Raw genomic sequence first — 20,106 nt, forward strand, 5'->3', positions numbered from 1 at the left:
TGCTCATACGTACAACACTGATTAACTTATGCAGTGTTTTAAGGGTCTAACAGAACATCTGTCTCCTGCCACATCATTGGCATTCCCATGTTTCCTACGTCCTTTTCTCTTCCCCACTTATTCTCTTTCTTATTTATAGGGAGCCTAGGCAAGTAGCTACTATCACTTTTGCACTATCTCAATGAAGAGAAGTACAAACAAGGGCACTGCCTTGGGTGAACTAATAACAGATATGTAATAGGCATGTTTGAAAGAGTTGACCGCATTCCCTCATCAAGACAATCCTGTAAAGAAAGTAGCTACAACCTGAGCTACTGTTGCTAAAAGCTTAAGCCTGCAGCTGAATAATTTTGATTCTCCCCAGTAAGAGGAAGTGGTACACATAGACTAACTCATTCATTACACTATTTACTTAGACAAAAGCGAGAGCAGGAATCAATGTCTACTTGAGAAAATGCAAATATTTATGTAGGAATAAAGCTAATCGTCTTAACATGAGATAACTGAAAGAAAAAACATCCTGAACCAAGTACTGTAATCAGCCAAAAAAGACACAAAAACCAAACACAATGATCTTACTGCAAAGGAAATCGAACTCTCGTTTTAAATGCCACTTACAAATCCACTCTGCAATTCTGACAAGTCCCTCAGATCAGGTCACTATGTGAAAACCCATTTCTCTCACAGAAATTGAGTGTCTTACTTTTTTTTCATGGTCATTTTTGTTCTGTGTTTTGCCACTCTATTCCACTTTTGAGATGCTAATGACCCTCATTTTCTCCTTATCAAGAGATAGAGCTAGCAGACAATATGTTGCATTGTTTAATGTCACCTGTAGTCAGTCACTGAAGAGGCACATTATTTACAGAGCATTGTTATAATACCATGACAGTTTTCACTGGCTGTGCTTTTGTTTGACAGCACATTTCTATCTGCCCTATCCCCTTGTTAGGAGTTGCTCATTAACTCCTAAAACTTTCACCTTTGTGACAGAAATGTTCTAGATTTGTGCTCTTCCTGAAGGCAAATTTTTTTTAAAGTTTGAGGAAAAATTGGTTTAGTCATGTTTGAATATGAGGACACTGAACAAATGTATTTTCCCATTATAAAAAAAATGATTGCAAACTTTTTGTGAACAGTGCTACATGCAGCCAGGTTAGATGAATGTAGAAAATTGAAATTTGGTACAAACATAGCCTTACCGTTAAGAGAAGCCTTTGAGTCCCCTGTTGAAATTTGCTTTTGATATGGCCAAGTTATGATCCTTTGAAAAATCTCATATGAAATTCATTTTGCATAGGGTTTTTCACTAAGCTCACAAAATGTGCAGCGAAGAAAGCCATGCCAAACATGTATATATGACTAACGTATCAGTCTAGCAAAAAGTCCATTTAAAGTGTGCATTGATTGAAGCAAAAGGCTCCACAAGAGCTATTGGTTCACTCCCTGAGAGCTCCCACATATCACATAAAAGGGGCATGCTCTCTCTCACGTGTTGGCTTCTTACAATATATGGGATAGAACATTCCAGTAGGGGTGTCTACTCAAATAGGTCAAGATTTTAAAAAACAACCAGTGAATTTGGGTGCTTCAATATTTGGTGCCCACCATGAGACACCTTAAAAAGATGGGTCATTACACAAAGTAAAACTATTTCCCCATGCTTATTTTCCCCCTACTGTTACTCACACCTTCTTGTCAACTGTTGGAAATGGGCCATCCTGATTATTGCTACAAAAGGTTTTTTTTTCTCCTGCTGATAATAGCTCATCATAACTGATCACTCTCGTTATGGTGGGTATGGCAACACCCATTTTTTCATGTTCTCTGTGTGTATATATATATATATATATATATATCCTCCTACTGTATTTTCCACTGCATGCATCCGATGAAGTGGGTTTTAGCGAACGAAAGCTTATGCTCAAATAAATTTGCTAGTCTCTAAGGTGCCACAAGTACTCCTGTTCTTTTTCATAAGTTCTGCTTTTCAGAGGGTGACTGCTAAGCACCTTATGAAAACCAGGCCCCTTTAAAATACGTCAGATTAGGCACCCAAAATTCAGCAATTACTTCTCAAAATCCTGCCCACTGTTCCAGATAATGGAGTGTACATGAACTATTGCCAGTTTTTTGGAAGCCAGTAGAATTTTGAAGCCCTGAAGAGGGACACAACTTTTGGGGGGGGGGTCATCTTTTTATTTTCTAAAACAAAAAAATCCCAAAACACTAACTAATTCCATCTAATAAACGATGTTAACAAAATATTATGGCAAAATAGTTAAATATTAAAGGCTGGGAAATGTCTAAGTTAAGGTTGCTGCATTATTTTGAATAATGAGAAAATTGTGATCTGTTCATAAATTGTTCCTGAACACAAAGAGGTGAAATTAATCACATGAATCATTCATTATAGACTTTTTACCCACCTCTGTTTATTATTCTAGCCTATATCTTTAGCAAGTTAAATGAAAGATAGTCCAAATACCAATCTTGTTTCCATACCAGTAATCTTTCACCACTTCTCCTCTTCTTTTCTTCTAGAACATCCGTACTAATAAGTTTACCATAGACCGACACAGTGGTGTTCTTCGCATCAAAACAGGGATCACTCTAGACTATGAAAAATCAAGAACTCATTTTGTCACCGTGGTAGCAAAGGTATCAAGCTCTTTCCTGAAAGAAGAGGCAGGAAGGGGAAGGACTTTAACTGTGGAAAGCCACATCTGAGGATGGCCCAAAGAAGAATGGGGAAGAATTAGATCCAGAGAAGTATGCCTTCAGAGCTACCCTCCTTCTGGCTAGTGCAGTAATCAGCAGTGTGTGTGCTGTAGTAGGGAACCCACCATTATGAAGGCATGAAGTAATATCTAGGAGTCAGAGTTATCAGCACATAAAGTAGAGTAATTAACTGCAGTACTGTCAGTGTCTGTGTGCATTACTGCTCTTTGTCAGTACAGCAGGTGGAGAATAGTCACGCTGCAGAACAGAGGTGACACATCTCTTCTCTAAAAAGAGTATATTTTCTTCCCTCTCTTACGGGCTGACTAATGGACCATAGTTATTCACCTCCTTTAGAGGCAGCTGCACATTCCACTCCTCTCCCCGCTACTATAAATCCTATGGAACCTGTGCTGGTGGCACTGCTGTAGACTCATAACAGGCTGCAAAACTATTGATTCCGAGGCGCAGAGGCTTGCAGAAATATATGAGACCTGTAGTTCTGACAGACATGTTTGGGCAGGTGCTATGTGGTGACATGACTTCTGCTAGGCCACAAAGAACATTTTCGAGGACCTCCTAAGTGCTCTTGTGTTTTGTAAGAAGAGCTTGGCCTGGGCGTCATTGAATTTTTTGGAGCCAGACTTGAGCCAGGGAGGAGTTTGTCACAAAATGTGGTCCAAATTCACCTGTCTTTGTTATAGTGCAGAGCGGCGGGGGGAGTGGACATATCTCTTCATAAAAATGGGGATGCAAAATTATTCTTGCTACAGTGGGGATGCAAAACATTCACTGCTTTAATAGCCAGCATAATTATTAAGGGGTTAAAATCTTCTCATATACTGAGGTGTTTCTCTAATTGGCTCTGTCGTGTCAGTAGCACGAACAGAGTTGATTACGCCATGGCCACTTAACAATTCCCAGCTTTATGCTGTTCCACACCTTTGACTGTATCACAAGAGTCCCTAGGAGACTTTGATCATATGCAGAATTTAATTTTCCCCAGCAGTGCAGTGTCTTTTGTTCTGCCCTACATTTAGCATGAAAAGTTATAGATGTTCCTCCAGATTTGGCCTCTTCTTCTGACTCACCTGTTTCCTGCAAAGACTAATTTTCTTCTTAGGTGGCATTGATAAATAGGAGCTCAAACGCAAAATAACACACATGATTCCATGTACCAGCACAACCATTTTTAATGTTAAAAATGACTCCAGGGAGACTCAGGGCTGTCTGCTTAATCAAAGAGGGAACCAAACAAATCGAAAATAGAGGGAATAGGACAGAGCAGAGTTTTCTATAACTCTTGGCATTCATTGATTAGCTCTAAAGCTATCTGTTTAGTTGAGCTGTTTCCACCTGTTATTGACCATTTTCTTGCTAAGATTAGAATAAATAACTCCACACATTCTTGTTATGATGATTCTGGCCCTGTATGTATTGCAGGAGATGCATTAGTCTTGGGAGTGCACTAATCAGGAGTGTGTGGTTCTGTGAGCTGATAAATCTCCAATCAGGAGTTCCAGTGGGTGAATTTCAGCATAATGACTTGACAATGCGTTCTGTTGTAGGACGGTGGTGGGAAGCTCAGGGGAGACAACAAGGTGTTTTCAGCCACAACCACAGTCACTATCAATGTGGAAGATGTTCAGGACACCCCTCCCATGTTCATTGGGACTCCCTACTATGGCTATGTCTATGAGGACACCCTGGCAGTGAGTATCACTTTCACCTACAGGAGACCCAGAAGCAATGGAGAAACTTTCAACATGACAAATCAGTGGGGCCAGGTGCCACAGTGGTTTACGGCACCAGCCTTACAATTCTGGAGACCTACATTCAAACTCTGACTTGAATCTTAAGTGAAATGAGTCAGTAAATCTCATGCTGGTACTTATTTGTGTCCATCACAAAATTACAGAGAGCCTGCTCCAGCTCTCTTTGAAGTCAAAGGGATTTTTTACTTGTACGAGTAGGATCAAATTGCAGTGGGGGAGGTTTAGATTGGATATTAGGAAAAACTTTTTCACTAAGAGGGTGGTGAAACACTGGAATGCGTTACCTAGGGAGGTGGTAGAATCTCCTTCCTTAGAGGTTTTTAAGGTCAGGCTTGACAAAGCCCTGGCTGGGATGATTTAACTGGGAATTGGTCCTGCTTCGAGCAGGGGGTTGGACTAGATGACCTTCTGGGGTCCCTTCCAACCCTGATATTCTATGATTCTATGATTGATTCTATGATCAGACCATGATTAACAGCCACTCCATGGTAGGGACTTGCAGCACTTCTGAAAGTGGTTGAGAGCTCAAATGAGTGACCCCCATTAACCCAACCAGCCCTGCAGAGGTCCTGCAGAGGCCTCTGACTTTTGCTGCAAGTGGAGATCTTTGACCTAAATGAACCTGTTCTTACCATCTCAGAGGTCTATTTTGGAGCCATCAGCTAGGGTATGGGCCAAAGAAATCTCTGTGACTCTGCTCCCCTACTGCCCTATAAGCTATCAGATCCCAGGCATGGTCTCCCTTGGAGTCACTAGGGAGGAGCTGCCCCTGACATGCCAATAATGTGGGATCTTCTCTGCTGAATGACGGCTCTGGAGATGGAATGGGCCAAGCGGCCTTTACAGCCTGCAGAGTCAGCTGACAGCTCCGAAACCAAACTGTCAAATAACTCATGTGTGGAGACAGGAGGTCAGTGGCTACACAGCAAGTATGTGGCTGCCGCTGAGGGGATATCTCCATCAGGTTTCATTTCTATTCCGTGGCTACAGAGCCCAGGCAGACTGTGGAGCTCCTGAGTGCTCCATGATATAGAAGAATCCTGAGTCACGATTCAGCCACACGTAAACAGAAAGGATTCAGCCACATGTAACAGTAGCATATAATCCAAAGGGTATTAGCCATAGCCTTAGTCCATCAAGCCATAGTCCATCAAGTCCACTATCCTGCTTCCAGCTGTGCCTTATACTGGATGCTTCAAAGGAAAGTGAAACAAAACCATAATATCTCTAGCCAATTGCACACTGTTATATATGCAGGAGGTGGAAATTCCTCCCTAAGCCCAGTGCAGATCTGCTTTCATTCTTAAGCATGAGATTTTGATTTATCCTCTCTTAGCACATATGACTGCAAATGGTATTATTAGTCATAAAGTTACTGAGTTGTAGACTCTTTGACCTCTAGTGGCAGTGTGGCTACATTCTGTCTACCTAAATTTCCCTTGCAGTTTCAATAGATGCAGTTTTCTTTAATTTCTGTCCTAAATTATAATTTAGCAGTGCTGTATACTGTTAAATAGTTGCTGAAGTTCTTTGCCTAAAGTGCTGCATTTCAGCTCGGTAGTGAGGTGGAAGGGATTACTGTACATATTGTAGGTAGTTTTTAAGGCACTTTACAATCCTTTGGATTGAAAGAGGCTATAAAAATGGGATATATACTCATCTACCCTATGTGGTTACCAAGTGATCTTGAAAGGCCCATATCTATCAAGTGCACACAGTACATGGTATTTACTGTGAAAACCATGGGATAGTAAGTATTAATTACATCCAGTCTGAGCCCTGCAATTTACACTATTATGATGATGTAATGATGGAAATACTAGTGTCCTTCCCAGCGTGGCCTCAGCCATGACAGCAAACTTCACACCAAGAAATGCACTTGCTGCTTTCACTCTTCCTTACGCAGTCAGCTTTCGTTCCATGAAGCTGCTCCTTTTTTTCCCCTGGGTGGTGCTGTTCTTGGATTTAACATTTTTAACCCGTGACAAAGTGCTCTATCTCTATCCAAGGGACTGCACTGGAGTTCTTCCAATAGCCATTCTTTAAATCCATCTTCCAGCATAAAAAGTTAGAAATAGAACACTGACCTTTTCCGTGGCTCTTCGTCCATCTTTTTCTCTGTGAATATCTTGTTCATCAACATGGTAAAGAAGTTAAGTAACTCTTTGATGAAGGGTTTTGCCAGCACATACGGTAAACTGTGTTATTGCTGTTGCTCTGACAGAACCTTGCCATTGTTTTTGAAGTATACAGTGGTTGTCATGGAAATATTTCCAATCATTATTTGCAACAATTTAACATTATCTCAGGATTCCCTTGCTCTATGTTGATGTAGACTGAAATTTACAAAGGGGCCTATAATGTGCCAGTCTGGCTCATTGTGTTGAGTATTTTTACTGGGGGAGCAGTCCCGGTTCAGTCAATTGGCCTACCTGTGTGAGGAAATTGTGCAAAACTTATTGATATTGGTGACCATCTAGCCCACAGCAATGTTAATTAGGCAAAATGAAAGACTGTAAAGATTTTAAAGACAGCCACAAATTCCTTGTTGTTTCATACCAACTTACCAATCACATTGCCTTGGGATCCGTTGATTGCTTCTGCTGTCTATCTTGATTTTATTGGAGAGAACAGACATGACTATCTGCTGCTTGGTGAATTACGTGGCAATCAGATGTTGCAATTCCAAGCATTGGAAACCCATGGAGTAGTTACCAGTACATACATATTTGAGGTCTACAACAGTTGAGTGGCATTTCCAGGATCAAATCAGAGGACTTGAGCCTGCAAGGTGTTGGGGGCATTTCAACTCCTTTGATATCATTAGGAAGTGAGAGAGGACTTTGCAAGACAAGTCCTAAGTGAGGAGTTTTAGGAAACAAAGGTGCCCTCATTAAATGAATATAGTGTCTGTATGAGGAGAGGACAGAAGAAATAGAGCTGACTTCCTCTGCTTAAAATCGGAGGTGGACATGAACCAAAAACCTTAAAACTGAATTCTCTCAAACTTTTGGATGGCCAGGGAATTCCAATCCACACCTGAATTTTGTAAGTGGCTCCAGTCTTTGCAATGTCATGAGTCTAACTAAAACCTAGAGGGTGAACACTCCCAAACTGTGACTTAGAAACTTTCATCCAAATGTATGGCTTGTGCCCATCTCTGTTTTTTTTTTTACCAAGCTCTGTCCACTTACACTTACCATGGTGATCTGTTCCCTGGGAATTAAAGAGCAACAGGGCTTAAAACCATTGCAGAATAGAATTCACTGCCTCAGTTCAGGCTAATGTACATTGCCATGAAATGCGCACATGGGTTTAGGAGCCATTCCACAGGGGAGCAGAGCAGCATTCTCTTTGATTCCATAGCTGCTCACAAAAGGCTGTGTCGGAAAAGGTAGAAGGGCAGGTGGGAAAAGGACAAGTCAGCAAGTATTTTGGCAACAGAAAGGATTAACAGTTGTGAGCCAGAGTTACACCTTGCAACAACTGTGTGACCCACAAACCAGAAAAGTTACTTCTGCCTTTCCTGTGGATCCTTACCTTTTACTGACACTAAAATGACTGGCATTATCTGGGCTCAGGATACTGCAGTGGGGATGCTCCCACTCTCAAAGAATGGCACAGACGGCACTGAATATAATCATAATCATCATCACAAGGAAAACCTAAAATAGGCCTTGCAGCAAGGGCTAGTTGCAGCTGATTTCCTGAGCATAGGCCATACCTTGTTCCACCTAATAATTAGGAGGTCCCCTAGGTCTCCTTCAGTCGATCCCTTGGCTAACTTGGTCTTGGTCAGCTATATTGCCTGGCCAGCTTGCATAGCCCATAAGCCAGAAAACATTCCATCTTGGTAATGAATAGTCCCAGGTCAAGCGCTTGCAGTCCTGTGACATTCCCATCTCCCGTTCACCAAATTCAATGGCGTGGACTTCCCCTATTTTAATCGCCACTTGAGTCACACATGAACTGACCTGTCAGCACTCAGCATTTCACACTGAGAGTTTACCTGACTGCCGTATCAACTCCCAGTGCTGGACAGGAAAGCATCTACAAGCAGTACCTGGAACGACCAGTCCCTCTGCTGCAGCACATGGATGGGCAGGTGGGAGTTTTACTGGTAGAAGAGTAGAGGCAAAAGAGCCCCAGATCCCTTAATAGGGGGAGGGTGCCCACCCCAAAAGCTAATCCTGAGCACACTCAGGGCCTGTAGATCAACCAGTCAAATGGCCTGACACAAAGTCAAGCTGTGACTTATTTTCTGGCAGGAGCATGGGCCCCTGCTGTTGTCCTAATGCAGCCACAGCAAGAGCACCTAACACCTGGTTATAAGGGAGGAACTGGCTGGAGTGGATTTTACTAATATTCACTAGCAATTTCACTGCTCTTTGCTTTCACTACCTAAGTTGTAATTCCTATTTCTCCCTAGGACTCTGAGGTACTAACAGTCATTGCTCTTGATGGTGACCGAGGAAAGCCTAATAATATTCATTACGGTCTTGTGACTGGTGAGTAGACACAGTTGGCATGAAATCCTAAGGGATGTCAAAGGTAGACATGACAATAAATTAGAATGTAGCATGCTAGAGTCTAGTGAAGCTGAAGATCCCTCTCATGAAATAGGGTCAGACACCTGAAACTATTCCTGGCTCTTTTCTAGCTGGGAGCAGCCCAGAGATTATTCACTGAGTTTTAGTGTTTGCTTCATGGAGCTACATTGCTCATCTTGGAATCATTTATTTCACTTATTTATTGTCTGTTAAGCACCAGCATTGTGCCAGGCACTTTACTAGGCATAAAGGAAGAAATTATCCCTGCACTGAGGGACTTTCCCATCTAAACTGGTAGCCAATAGAAGAACACCCTAGGAGACCCATGCAACTTCAAGGCCAGCAGATTTTATTCTTGTTTCCATTTACATTGTAGTGAGGTTTCACTAGCAAGAAGTGTGGGAGCAGCAAGGAGAGAAGGGAACCAATCATGGTTCTGGAATGGGAAGAGATGGGGAATATTCTGGCCACTCAAAGCCCTGGAGATGGGGGAATAGGTATGGGAGGAAAAACACTGCCTTACTTCCCCCCACCCCATGCAAATACTGGCCTCAATCAAGGGAGGCCCCTATTCTACACCTTGAATTTGTGCTGTCAAAATGCAAGGAAACCATAAAATGCTATGTTAATTATTTATGAATAGTAATTATTATTACATTTTTTTTGTTTAAAATCACTTTTTTGTTTTAAAAAGGAAACCCTAAGCTTCAAAATATGCTGTTTTACAGAATGTACATAATGGCACACTCTGAGTTACCAGTTTCCCTGTGGTAATTGGGCAATATCATGATGTATCGTTGCTTGGAAAACTATTGACTTCAACTTCTTCTCAGTCAGGCTTTACTTTTCAGGCTTATGAATCTTAATGATTTACTGCCACATACGTCTGTATCATTCAATGTGGTGTCTAATGAACTTTAATGAAGTTGCAGATATTAGCAAAACAAGGCATTATTGGACAGTTTAAAAATGAGCATTAAAGTCAATTTAGAGAGAGACAAGAATGACTGGGCTTTCCTGTAATCAGCCTTTATTTCCGAAGAGGCAACTCTTCCAGGTTTGAGTTTTTCTTTTCAGCTTGATTTCCTTGCAGCAGCAATGGACCTGTCCATGAGTGCATGGGCTCTGCCACAAAACACAATGAATGGCCAGATTTCCATACATGCTGCAGGGCCGGGAGAGAAATATCCAGCATAAGTCTCTCTTTCAGACTAATGAAGCATTTGCAGCGAGGCTCTTTTCCTGAGCCTTCATTTCCTACCCACTTTCTTCATGCAGCAGGCTACCTTTATCAGAGGAGGTGGGGCACAGGTGTGGGCAGCAAGTCCCCAAGCAATTATTATATTTCCAGAAGCTGCCTTCTGCTTTGGTCCACGAATTAGCCAGGTCAGAAAGGGAGCATAGTACAAATGGTGCAACTGATGCTCTGCCCAGACACATGGAAGAGTGGGTTTGCTGAAATCAGTACACAGCCCTACCAGCTCCATCAGCCAGATTCTGCCTGTGAGCCTCAGTTGGTGTTAAGGTCAGAATTTGACCCTATAACGACAGAAGGCCTTTTTACAGAATATCATCTTTTAGGAGGTTGAGATTTGAATGCCCAGACATCTAAGGCCCCTAGAGATATATGCTGCAGAAGGAATGACTGTTTTCTGGTGAGATTGTCAGACTTCTCACTTTAGCTGATATTAACGAGAGCGGTTCTTGTTTTTGCAGAGGTATTATTAAGTATTTGCCAATTAAACTGAGTAGGCTCATTTATATTTCTGTCTGCACATGAAATCAATACGTACAAAAGTGACTGGTAATTTTGAGTTTCCAACTTCAGCACCTTAATGGAAACTGAATTTCAGCACTTCATGAAAATCAGGCCTTTTTAAAGCATTGCAAGCAGGGAACCCAAAATCAACAGTATCCGAAGCACCAATCACTGCTGAAAAATGTGTCCAGTGAATCCCATTCCCATTTTATCCCTTCTTCCTAACACAGAAGTACTGCCTTGTTGAGTTTATTGTGCGACTGGAGGACAGCGTTATATAGAAGGAGAAATGTTGTCGACCTTACTCCATTCTCCACTCTGATGTAGAATCCCTTCTGTATATTGTACATATCTCTCTGATCTTTCTTTTGCTAACTAACTATTAGGAATTCCACGTCCCCTTGAAAACAGATGGCACAGTTTTGGAGACGTTGGGAAATATTTAGACCCAGGTGATATATTTTATGCATTTTCCTCTACATTTTTGCCTTTGGTTAAAGCAAAAGTCTGTAGACACAAGACAGCATGAGCTTATTTGTACCACGTGACACATTGAAATATTTGTCAATATTTGTAGAATAGACTGATTTGAGAAGTTTTTCCTGTCTGCTATTTTATGTTTTATGACTATTGGCTACTGTCCAATGATTCCTGCACCAGCAACTGATGTTAATACGGTATACACTATGATGAAATAGTTTTAGGGTACGTTTCCCTCTCTGATCCAAAACTGGACTTATGGCGTGTATCATGAAGCAATCTACTGTAACACTCAGTTGATTAAATGGAGGAATTAACATGAATTTGATAATGACCACCTTGAGATAGGAGGCATGCATCGTGCAATGAATTTAAAGGGTGATACAGGCAGTCTGATGCAGGCAAGTGACATCCTTATGGAAGCAAATCTATCGTGTTTCAGTTATCAGCCATGCTCTAAGAGTGAACGTATATAATGGTGGCATTAGAATTCACAAACTTGTGAATAAGGCAATGAATGGTTTGAAATGGATGGCAGCTAGTGATTCCATGAACAATGATGTTCTCTCAGAAGATGAGAAGAGATGTTTCTTGGAGAAAGCTCCAACATGGATTGAAGCATTTGAGGATGTAGAGAAGGCACACAGAAAAAACACAGAATGCTCTGGCAGGCAGACATCATGAACAGCATCCAATCACTTCTCCAGCTCATGGATACTTACATTACCCAAGGAAAAAACTGTTCAGATACATTTCTCTTCTGGGAAAACTATTTAATGGATTTCTCCCAACTACTGATAGATTACATAGCAGAGAGCAAAGAGAGAGAAGATAACAAGTCCATGTAGCTTGAGATATTGGTAGAGATTATTCCACTTGACTTCCAGTATGGTCCTGTGAATTATGCTAGATAGGGTTACGTAAATGTAGCTGAAGCCAGACTTCTGGAGGAGGAGAAGCCAGATATATATTATGCCCTAATTGATAGTGGGGGAGCAGTATACCAGACTGCCAGACTCTTTAGTGGTGTATGGTATGACATGGGCATCAAGCAATCACTCAACAAGCACTCAACAAGCATGGAAAGCATCAGCATCTCTGCACAAAAGAAAAAGCTCTGAGCAAATATTGCCTGACTGCACATTTAAGTTTTTTGCAGTGTTGTTGTAGCCATGTTGTTCCCAAGGTATTAGAGAGAAAAGGTGGGTGAGGTAATGTCTGGTATTGGACCAGCTTCTCTTGGTGAAAGAGAAAAGCTTTCGAGCGACATGGAGTGCTCCAGAGTTTGATAAAGCCCAAGGGGGTGTTTCATTAGACTTTCAGGAGCTCATAGTGTTATGCAGGAATAATAAGAGTACATTATTATACTTTGTTATTCACATGATATATTCATACAAGACATTCTACGGCCCTCTTACCAAGAGTCATTACTGTTATATAAATAGTTTATCCTTGTGTTCAGTGATCATAAGAAGATGATTACAGTTTTATCGTGCGTGCTTTAGACTTATGTCTCTGGGCATAAAGATGACATCAGAAATACATGTTTTATAATTAGAGAGTAGAAAATCTTATTATCTGCAAAACTTCACAACTCAATCCACTGCACAAATAATGACAAATATTTTGATGTATTACATGGTACAAATGAGCTCTGACTGTCATGTGACTGTCGTGTGATGAGCTTATACTGTTGTGCTTTAATCAAAGGCAAAAAAAAAAGTATGGGAAAATGCATAAAATATCACCTGGAGCAAAATATTTCCCAAACTTTCTAAGGCAGTCATATTTTGAGTCTATAGTTGCATTATCAATTGTATTTAGAAGCTTTCTGCCAATTTTGGTTAAAAATTAAATTGTTTCTATGAGTTATGGCCCTTTGTGTGATTTTTTTGCCCAACAATATTTAAACATTACATGATACAGAAAAACTGCACCACTTCAAGCATCTACATCCACCCCGTTGATGACCACCAGCTATATGCCTAAAATGTGGTAGCAATGACATTTCTATCTCTTAGTATCCAAAGTGAGTTCAGGCCGGTAAATTACTACTCCTTGCAGAGGCTGTGTTAGGTGCCCTACCTCACAGTCCCTTGTCACCGAGTGGCTAGACAGGAACTACAACTTATTTTTTGGACAAAACACTGTACATTTTACTGCTCGTGTTTTTTTAGAACTCTTCTTTTTCAGGAAGCTGGAAAATGTGATCAGCATAATCAAATGTCCCTCTCTCTTGTGACAGGAAGTGAAGGATCTTTTGAAATAAATAATACGACTGGAGCTATTTCTGTTACAAAAAACCCAAGTAAATTAAAGAAAGAAGTGTATGAACTAAAAATTCAGGTATGTTCCATAGTTCCCCTGTGCCCATGATCTACTAGCCATGAATGTCAATCTGTGTTTAAAAACAGGTAACATGAACCAAGTCTTAAGTGCTACATGTTGTATTTGTATGCTCAAGGGTCAGATCATCACCTCATGTAAATCAGCATAATTTCCTGTTGTTTGCCCAGATATTCAAAGTGCCCCCAGTTTCCTCTTGGAAATAAAATCTAATAGTCACAAATTAATTCCCAGCTCTACAGTCTTCTTTCCCTTAGATGATTGTCTGCTAACTCTCTGTTTTCGATTTTTATTACCGAGTATGGAAAATAATGAATTATTAAATCCATATCTGCTGGAGTGGATTACTATTAAATCTATAATCATTGAGAGGGTTAGGATAAATGTTGTTGAATAGTGGAGCTTAGCTATTAAATCCATATCCACTTGACTGGGTCTCTAACACAAAAGTTTGACACACATGTCCAAGGTTAGAATTGAAAAGAGAACAGAATTTGAAAGAGACAGAATATGAATGTGACATGCTGCCTAAATTTACACAGGATTCTAACGATCAACCTTTTAATGGCACAGGGCCACATCATTAGGCCCTTGTCAATTTTTCCTCACACAAACATGCATTGAAAACAATGGCAATTTTCCTGAATAAGAACTGGATTAAGTCTTTAGAAGGGCCTTAGCCTTAGCCTTGTGACTTAGCCCAAAGATAAATAAATGAATGCTGTATTATTTTATACTAAAAGCAATAGTGAAGGGTCAGATTCTTAGCTTGTGTAAACTGGTGGGATGCTATTGACTTCAAGATGAGAATCTGGCTCTGCATGCTCAGAGATTTAAGACATAAAATCCTCTAGAGAAATTCATGTTAAAATCATGTTGCATCATGCTGTACCATCAAGTCAGTTGATGCAAGTGGAACAAAGGTTGAAATATTGGGCCATAATTGGTGTTGGTTTGAACACTCTTTGACTGAAATGGGTTTGATTCCTCAGTTACTGGTAACTAATTTCTTACACAAAGCAGCAGCCAGAGTTTCCTTTGTAGTGGAAGAAACATCAAAGGCACAGTCAATGAGAGAGTAATGACTGGGTGAACCTCAACAGCTCTGGTGGTTCGGTTCAGTTCAGTTTGGTTGCCTATCCATGGGGTCAGCAAAGCAGGGCTATAAATCGGAGAACAGTCTCTCTAGAAGGAAATTTCTAGTACTTTCTTCTTCCCATATGCCCCCCAAATACTGCAAAAGCACAGTTCTTCTCTCCGTGCTTCAGCACTCATGCCCTCAGCCAGAACCAAGAAGAGCATGGGTACCTGAAAAATAACCTGGAGGAAAAGTCCAAGCTTTTTGGAACTTCAAAGAGTTTTGGGTTCCTATTCACCTTGCATCTTCATTCTGGGCAAAAGTTCAGATCATCTTATTTTATGTCAATTGGATAATTCGTCCCTAGAGAGCAGTTTTCATTCTAGGACAGAGTGGAGAAGAAGTGAAGAGTGAAGCTGAGTGAAGAGTGGAGCTCTTTTCTGAAGACACGGCCTCGTGGCCAATGCAGGACCATTGGTTTTTTTTAAGCTTTTGGATGGCTGAGGACAAATATGACTTTCTGCAAGTTTGTAGAGCTCTAGAATGAAATCCTGACCTCACTGAAAGTCAGTGCGGTTTGACTTCAATAGAGTCAAGATTCCACCCCTAAGCTTCATACCAAGGTTATGCTCCCTTCTAACATGAATTTAAAGATATAGACAAATGTAAAGGCATCAGACATACTCAACTCATGTAAAAAGTTCCCCTTAATATCAATGTGATTTGTTCACACAGATTAAGGCCCTCTGAGGGCCTGAGAAAAGAAACATTTTAATTGAACTGATAGTTCTCCACAACGAAAGCCCTACAATTTGTTTCTTTTACCTGTCACAGGCATCAGAAATAAGTCTAGATGGTGATGTGACAGCATATGCTTTTGCCATCGTGACTATAAGGGTCGTCGACCTCAACAACCACCCACCAACTTTCTATGGAGAAAATGGGCCCCAGAATCGATTTGAACTGACAATGTATGAGCACCCACCTGAGGGTGAGATCCTGAGGGGCCTGAAAATTACAGTCAACGATTCAGATCAGGTGAGTTTGTGAAGAGTATCTATCTAGTCTGGCTGTCTAAAGGTTTTCTCCAGCACTTTTCCCTGTAATATCTGGGCACCTAAATTTTGGAGAGGAGCAAGGTTAGGTTATTAGTATTATAATACGATTGCCCATTAACAGTGCTGTGAATGCTTAAAAGAGAGGTACGGTCTATTGGCTTGAACCCTATGAGTTCTAACCCCAGCTCAGACACTGACTCCTGCTGGGGCCTAAGGTCTTGTCTACACTACGTGGGAAAGTCAATCTAAGCTACACAATTTGAATTACGTTAGTAGTGTAATTCAAGTCAACATAGCTAGACCTACTTACTGCGGGGTCCACACTATGCTATGTTGATGGGAGACACTCTCCTGTCAACTCCCCTTACTCTTCTCATTCTGATGGAGTACAGGAGTTGATGGGAGAGTGATCTGAGGTCGACATAGCGGGTCTTCACTAGGCCTGCTAAATCGACCGCAGATGTATCAATCGCCACTCGTCAATCCCCCGGTAAGTGTAGACAAGCCCTTAGACATTTTAGGCCCTATTTACAATCTCAAACTAGTTTTACCACTAATATAACTCCATTGAGTTTGGTGGAGTTACGCATGATTTACAATGACATGGAATCAGCATCTGACCCTTCACCTCTCTCACTTAGTTTCTCCATATGTAAAATGAGGATAATACATTCTTGCATAATTTCTAGAGGTAATGGGAGGACTACTTAGCATTTTACAACTTCAAAATGCTTTACAAATAGTAGCTTTATTACTGCTGTCTCCCACAGCCTTATGGAGACAATACAGTCCTTGCCCCTTTCATTGCTTCTGTTAGTAAAACCTACAACTTATCATTCTTCTGGCCTTTATCCTTTAACATGAGTTGCAGCACATGCTTTGATAAAGCTTAGACCCCAAGAAGAGCGTCCTATAGCCAGACAAGGGAAAAGAACAAAGACTTCATGAAGCCCACTTGGGACCTCACCTTGTAGTTCTAACTGACCTAAGAAGCACCTAAATACTATGGCAATATTGCTATAGGAAATCCTAAGATAGCTACTGTATCGCTGGCCTCCATTTGAGTTAGCCTGAGGTTACGGAGTGACAACATCCCAGAACCATATTCTGTTAACAGCAATGTTCTTATGTCACTGTACTCAGTATTGTGCTGTTACTATTGTACTGCTATCAAACCCAATGGCTTCCTCCTGCTGCTCTGCAGCAAGCAGATAAACAACTACTTACGCATGAGTGCCCACTCAGCCCTGCCATTATTGCTGCTGCTGCAGCAGCAGAAGGAAGCAAACTGAAAAACTTCTATGCTGGCTTTTTCTCTACTTAGAGTTAAAAAAAAAAAAAGTCACGTAGATTACAACCAGATTATAAAATATACAGAAAGCATTTGTACCTATATCAAATACATTTCTGAACATGTTTTCTGCTGCTCAGTGTCACACAATGTTTTGTTTTCTTTTAAAGGCCTAAAGCCAAATTATTCCCCTTCTGCGCACACACTCATTCAAGGCAAAATGTAAAGAAAGCAATGTTTCATACTTTACATACCGAGTCTTTGGCTCACTTTGCTTACTGGTGGAATGGGTAAGCAGTGGCGTGGGATGGAGCAGGAGGTACAGCCTCTAATTTCTGCAAAGCCTGAGGAGTATGGAGCGAAACCCCTCTGCTCTACGCTCCACACCTCTTCTCACTATAAGGAAAGACAGCAGCCATGCTTCCACTGGCTCTCCTGACATTCCCCTGCTCTGAGATTGTCCAGCTGGGCTCATGGAACATGGGTTGCTCTGACCAGAGGTGGGGTCTGCAAAATTTCTTGACAGAAAGTCACTCAGTTTTGGGAGGAAGCAAACTATGCAGAGCAGCCACCTCCAACACAGCATAGTCCCCCTCAAAACCTGTGGAGTCCCATGCATAGGGGATCTTGGCCTGGGTGGGAAGATAGCATTCTGCATTGCCACTGCTCTTACTCATTCCATGCACATCAGTCACATCCAGCTGGTATTTGTATGTGTCGCTCCGCTCTCCACTGCAGGCAAAAAGGAGCCAATGGGCTATCCTTTAATTGTGGGAGTTTGGATTCCAGCGCAACACAAGACACTGAGCTTGAACCTGAAAATACTCAGATTTGCTTTGGGGATTAACATTGGCTTTTTTCCCTTTGAGATGGGCAAGTATTGAAGTAGTGACTACCCAGGCTTAGTCCACCTATGTGTACATCAGCAAGTGGGGGCTGTCCTGTTTCTACATCACCACTACTAGAAGTACGGCATTCTGGAGGGACATCATAGCATCAGCCAATCAGTGATCCTGGCTGGTGGCGACAGTTGGGAATCACAGCTGTTGAGAGATTGATACCTGTTGTTAGTTGATAAATCACATTCAGCTCATCTTGCCCCATCCTCTATAGGAAAGCATAAATGTCTGCCAGATTAATGGCTAAAACGGCTATCTGTATGAACCTTCCTTTTTTCTGCCATGTTCAGATAAAACTTGGCAGAATTGTTCTGGTGTACAATAGCTTGATCCTTTATCAGTGCGTGGCAGAATGTCCTATGTTGATGCCTTTTATATATATACTGTTCAGTGATTTCACTTGTTTTCCACTGTTCCACCACTGGGTCATCCTTTACCTCCAGTCACCTGTTCTCTGCAAGTTAGAGGGAGCTTCCTAAATCAAAAAGAAAAAAAAAGAGACAAAGCAGTGCATCACATAAAAAGCTTAATTGCTCTATATACACATACCTATAGTACTGACTAAACTCACTAAGTCCTGTCCAGCAATGCATCGATCACACTACAAAGCACAGGATGGATTCTCTGGAGACCCTTGCTTCTTTGGTTGTTATAAAATTCTGGTCAGGAAGATGGAAGGAATAAACCTTATTAGAATCACCAATCTATGTGCTCCTGGAACACAACCAGTTCAGGGGACACAAGCCTTGAAGCTTACTCAACGCCTCTTTCTCACATGAATTGCCCACCTAGCCAGCCCTAGTCAGTGTTTTTCCATTGTAATTGGAGGAATAATTAATCTATTTTTTTTAAAAAAGCCATGTGTGCCCTGTGACCAGAGCTGCAGTGATTACTTTAGTAAGCCTCTTAGCACTCTCTTACCCAGGAGATGGGGAACAGAAGGTTCTAAGCAGTCAGACACACATTCTAATTATACACGTACTGAATAAAAATGGAGCCTATGCCATGCATCAGTAAATGTAGCTCTGCTGTTGAAAGCCAAGCAACATCACTTTGTACTGCTTTTACTTTCATACCTATGCTTTGTTCCCAGGGGGCCAATGCTAAATTCAACCTCCGGCTAGTTGGACCCGGTGGCATTTTCCGAGTTGTTCCCCAAACCGTCCTGAATGAGGCTCAGGTTACCATAATAGTGGAGAACTCTGCTGCCATAGATTATGAGAAGTTCCAGTTGTTAACCTTTAAGGTATAGTACGTTCCTTGCCCGCTCCAATCATATACGTGATGGGTTTTGACTTCTGGTTTCAACTGGGGCTGTCTGACTGAATGCTAATGATGTTATGGCCTTGTAAATGAAGCTCACCAAGCCAAATTCTTCCCTCAGGTCATTGACTGCTGTAGTGTTTAATGAGTGTAACTGAAGACTGTGGGCTATCTTTGGCCCAGTGAATGCAAGGAGTTCTATCTGTTACATTTGTATAGAAATTTCATTTTGTGATGTTTCTGAAGCACTGTAGACTATGCACATCAGGGTGACTATTTCACTTATGCCAATAAGTTCATTAGATGCAATCCTGGCCCCACTGATTTTAGTGAATCCAGGATTTCACCTACTCAGTCTTATGCCATGTGGCACTTGGTCTTGCTTTACAGTATGTTACTGCTGAAACTGGTGGAAGACCCCAGCTGATGAGTAATTAGTTTTCTTTTGTAGCTCATTGCCTTCAGCGCCTTGTTAATCGTAAAATATTTTATCCAAGTTATAGTTAGGTACTAATGGGCTCTGCATGTTTTGTATACAAAGAGGCAGTTTCTGTAATGATTAGAGGGAGCATTGTGGGAGTCAGATTTCCTGTGTTCTATGTCCAGCTTTGCCAAGGATTTGCCATGTGACCTCAGCAAATCACTTCACTGCTGTGTCTCAGTTCTACCATTTGTCATGTTTGTAAAGCACCTGGTACTCCTTATATTCAAAGTGCTATAGAAATACAACATATTATTATTGTATTCAGATGGAAGCTTCTTGGCCGATTATGAAGCACTGCCCAAATCAGTTAAAAGTAGTGCAGATTTATTCATGGTAAGTTACTAAAAGACCACTAAAAAATTACACAGCTCATGAATACCTTGAATTCTATATTGAACCAAC

The 20,106-nt window shown here is 41.3% G+C and overlaps 1 protein-coding gene across 1 annotated transcript in view; it reads left to right on the forward strand.

Moving 5' to 3' along the window:
- The window catches only part of CDHR1 (cadherin related family member 1), a 52,619-nt gene that overhangs the window by 13,608 nt on the left and 18,905 nt on the right, over window positions 1-20,106 (forward strand). Inside the window, exons 6-11 of the mRNA XM_084632844.1 lie at window positions 2,545-2,661; window positions 4,290-4,433; window positions 8,926-9,004; window positions 13,531-13,631; window positions 15,544-15,747; window positions 19,051-19,203. Coding sequence (XP_084488970.1) covers window positions 2,545-2,661; window positions 4,290-4,433; window positions 8,926-9,004; window positions 13,531-13,631; window positions 15,544-15,747; window positions 19,051-19,203 — 798 coding nt within the window. The remainder of the gene's footprint in view (window positions 1-2,544; window positions 2,662-4,289; window positions 4,434-8,925; window positions 9,005-13,530; window positions 13,632-15,543; window positions 15,748-19,050; window positions 19,204-20,106) is intronic.

This window comes from Lepidochelys olivacea (genome assembly GCF_965140295.1).
Source record: "Lepidochelys olivacea isolate rLepOli2 genome assembly, chromosome: 7".
Lineage (NCBI taxonomy): Eukaryota > Metazoa > Chordata > Testudines > Cheloniidae > Lepidochelys > Lepidochelys olivacea.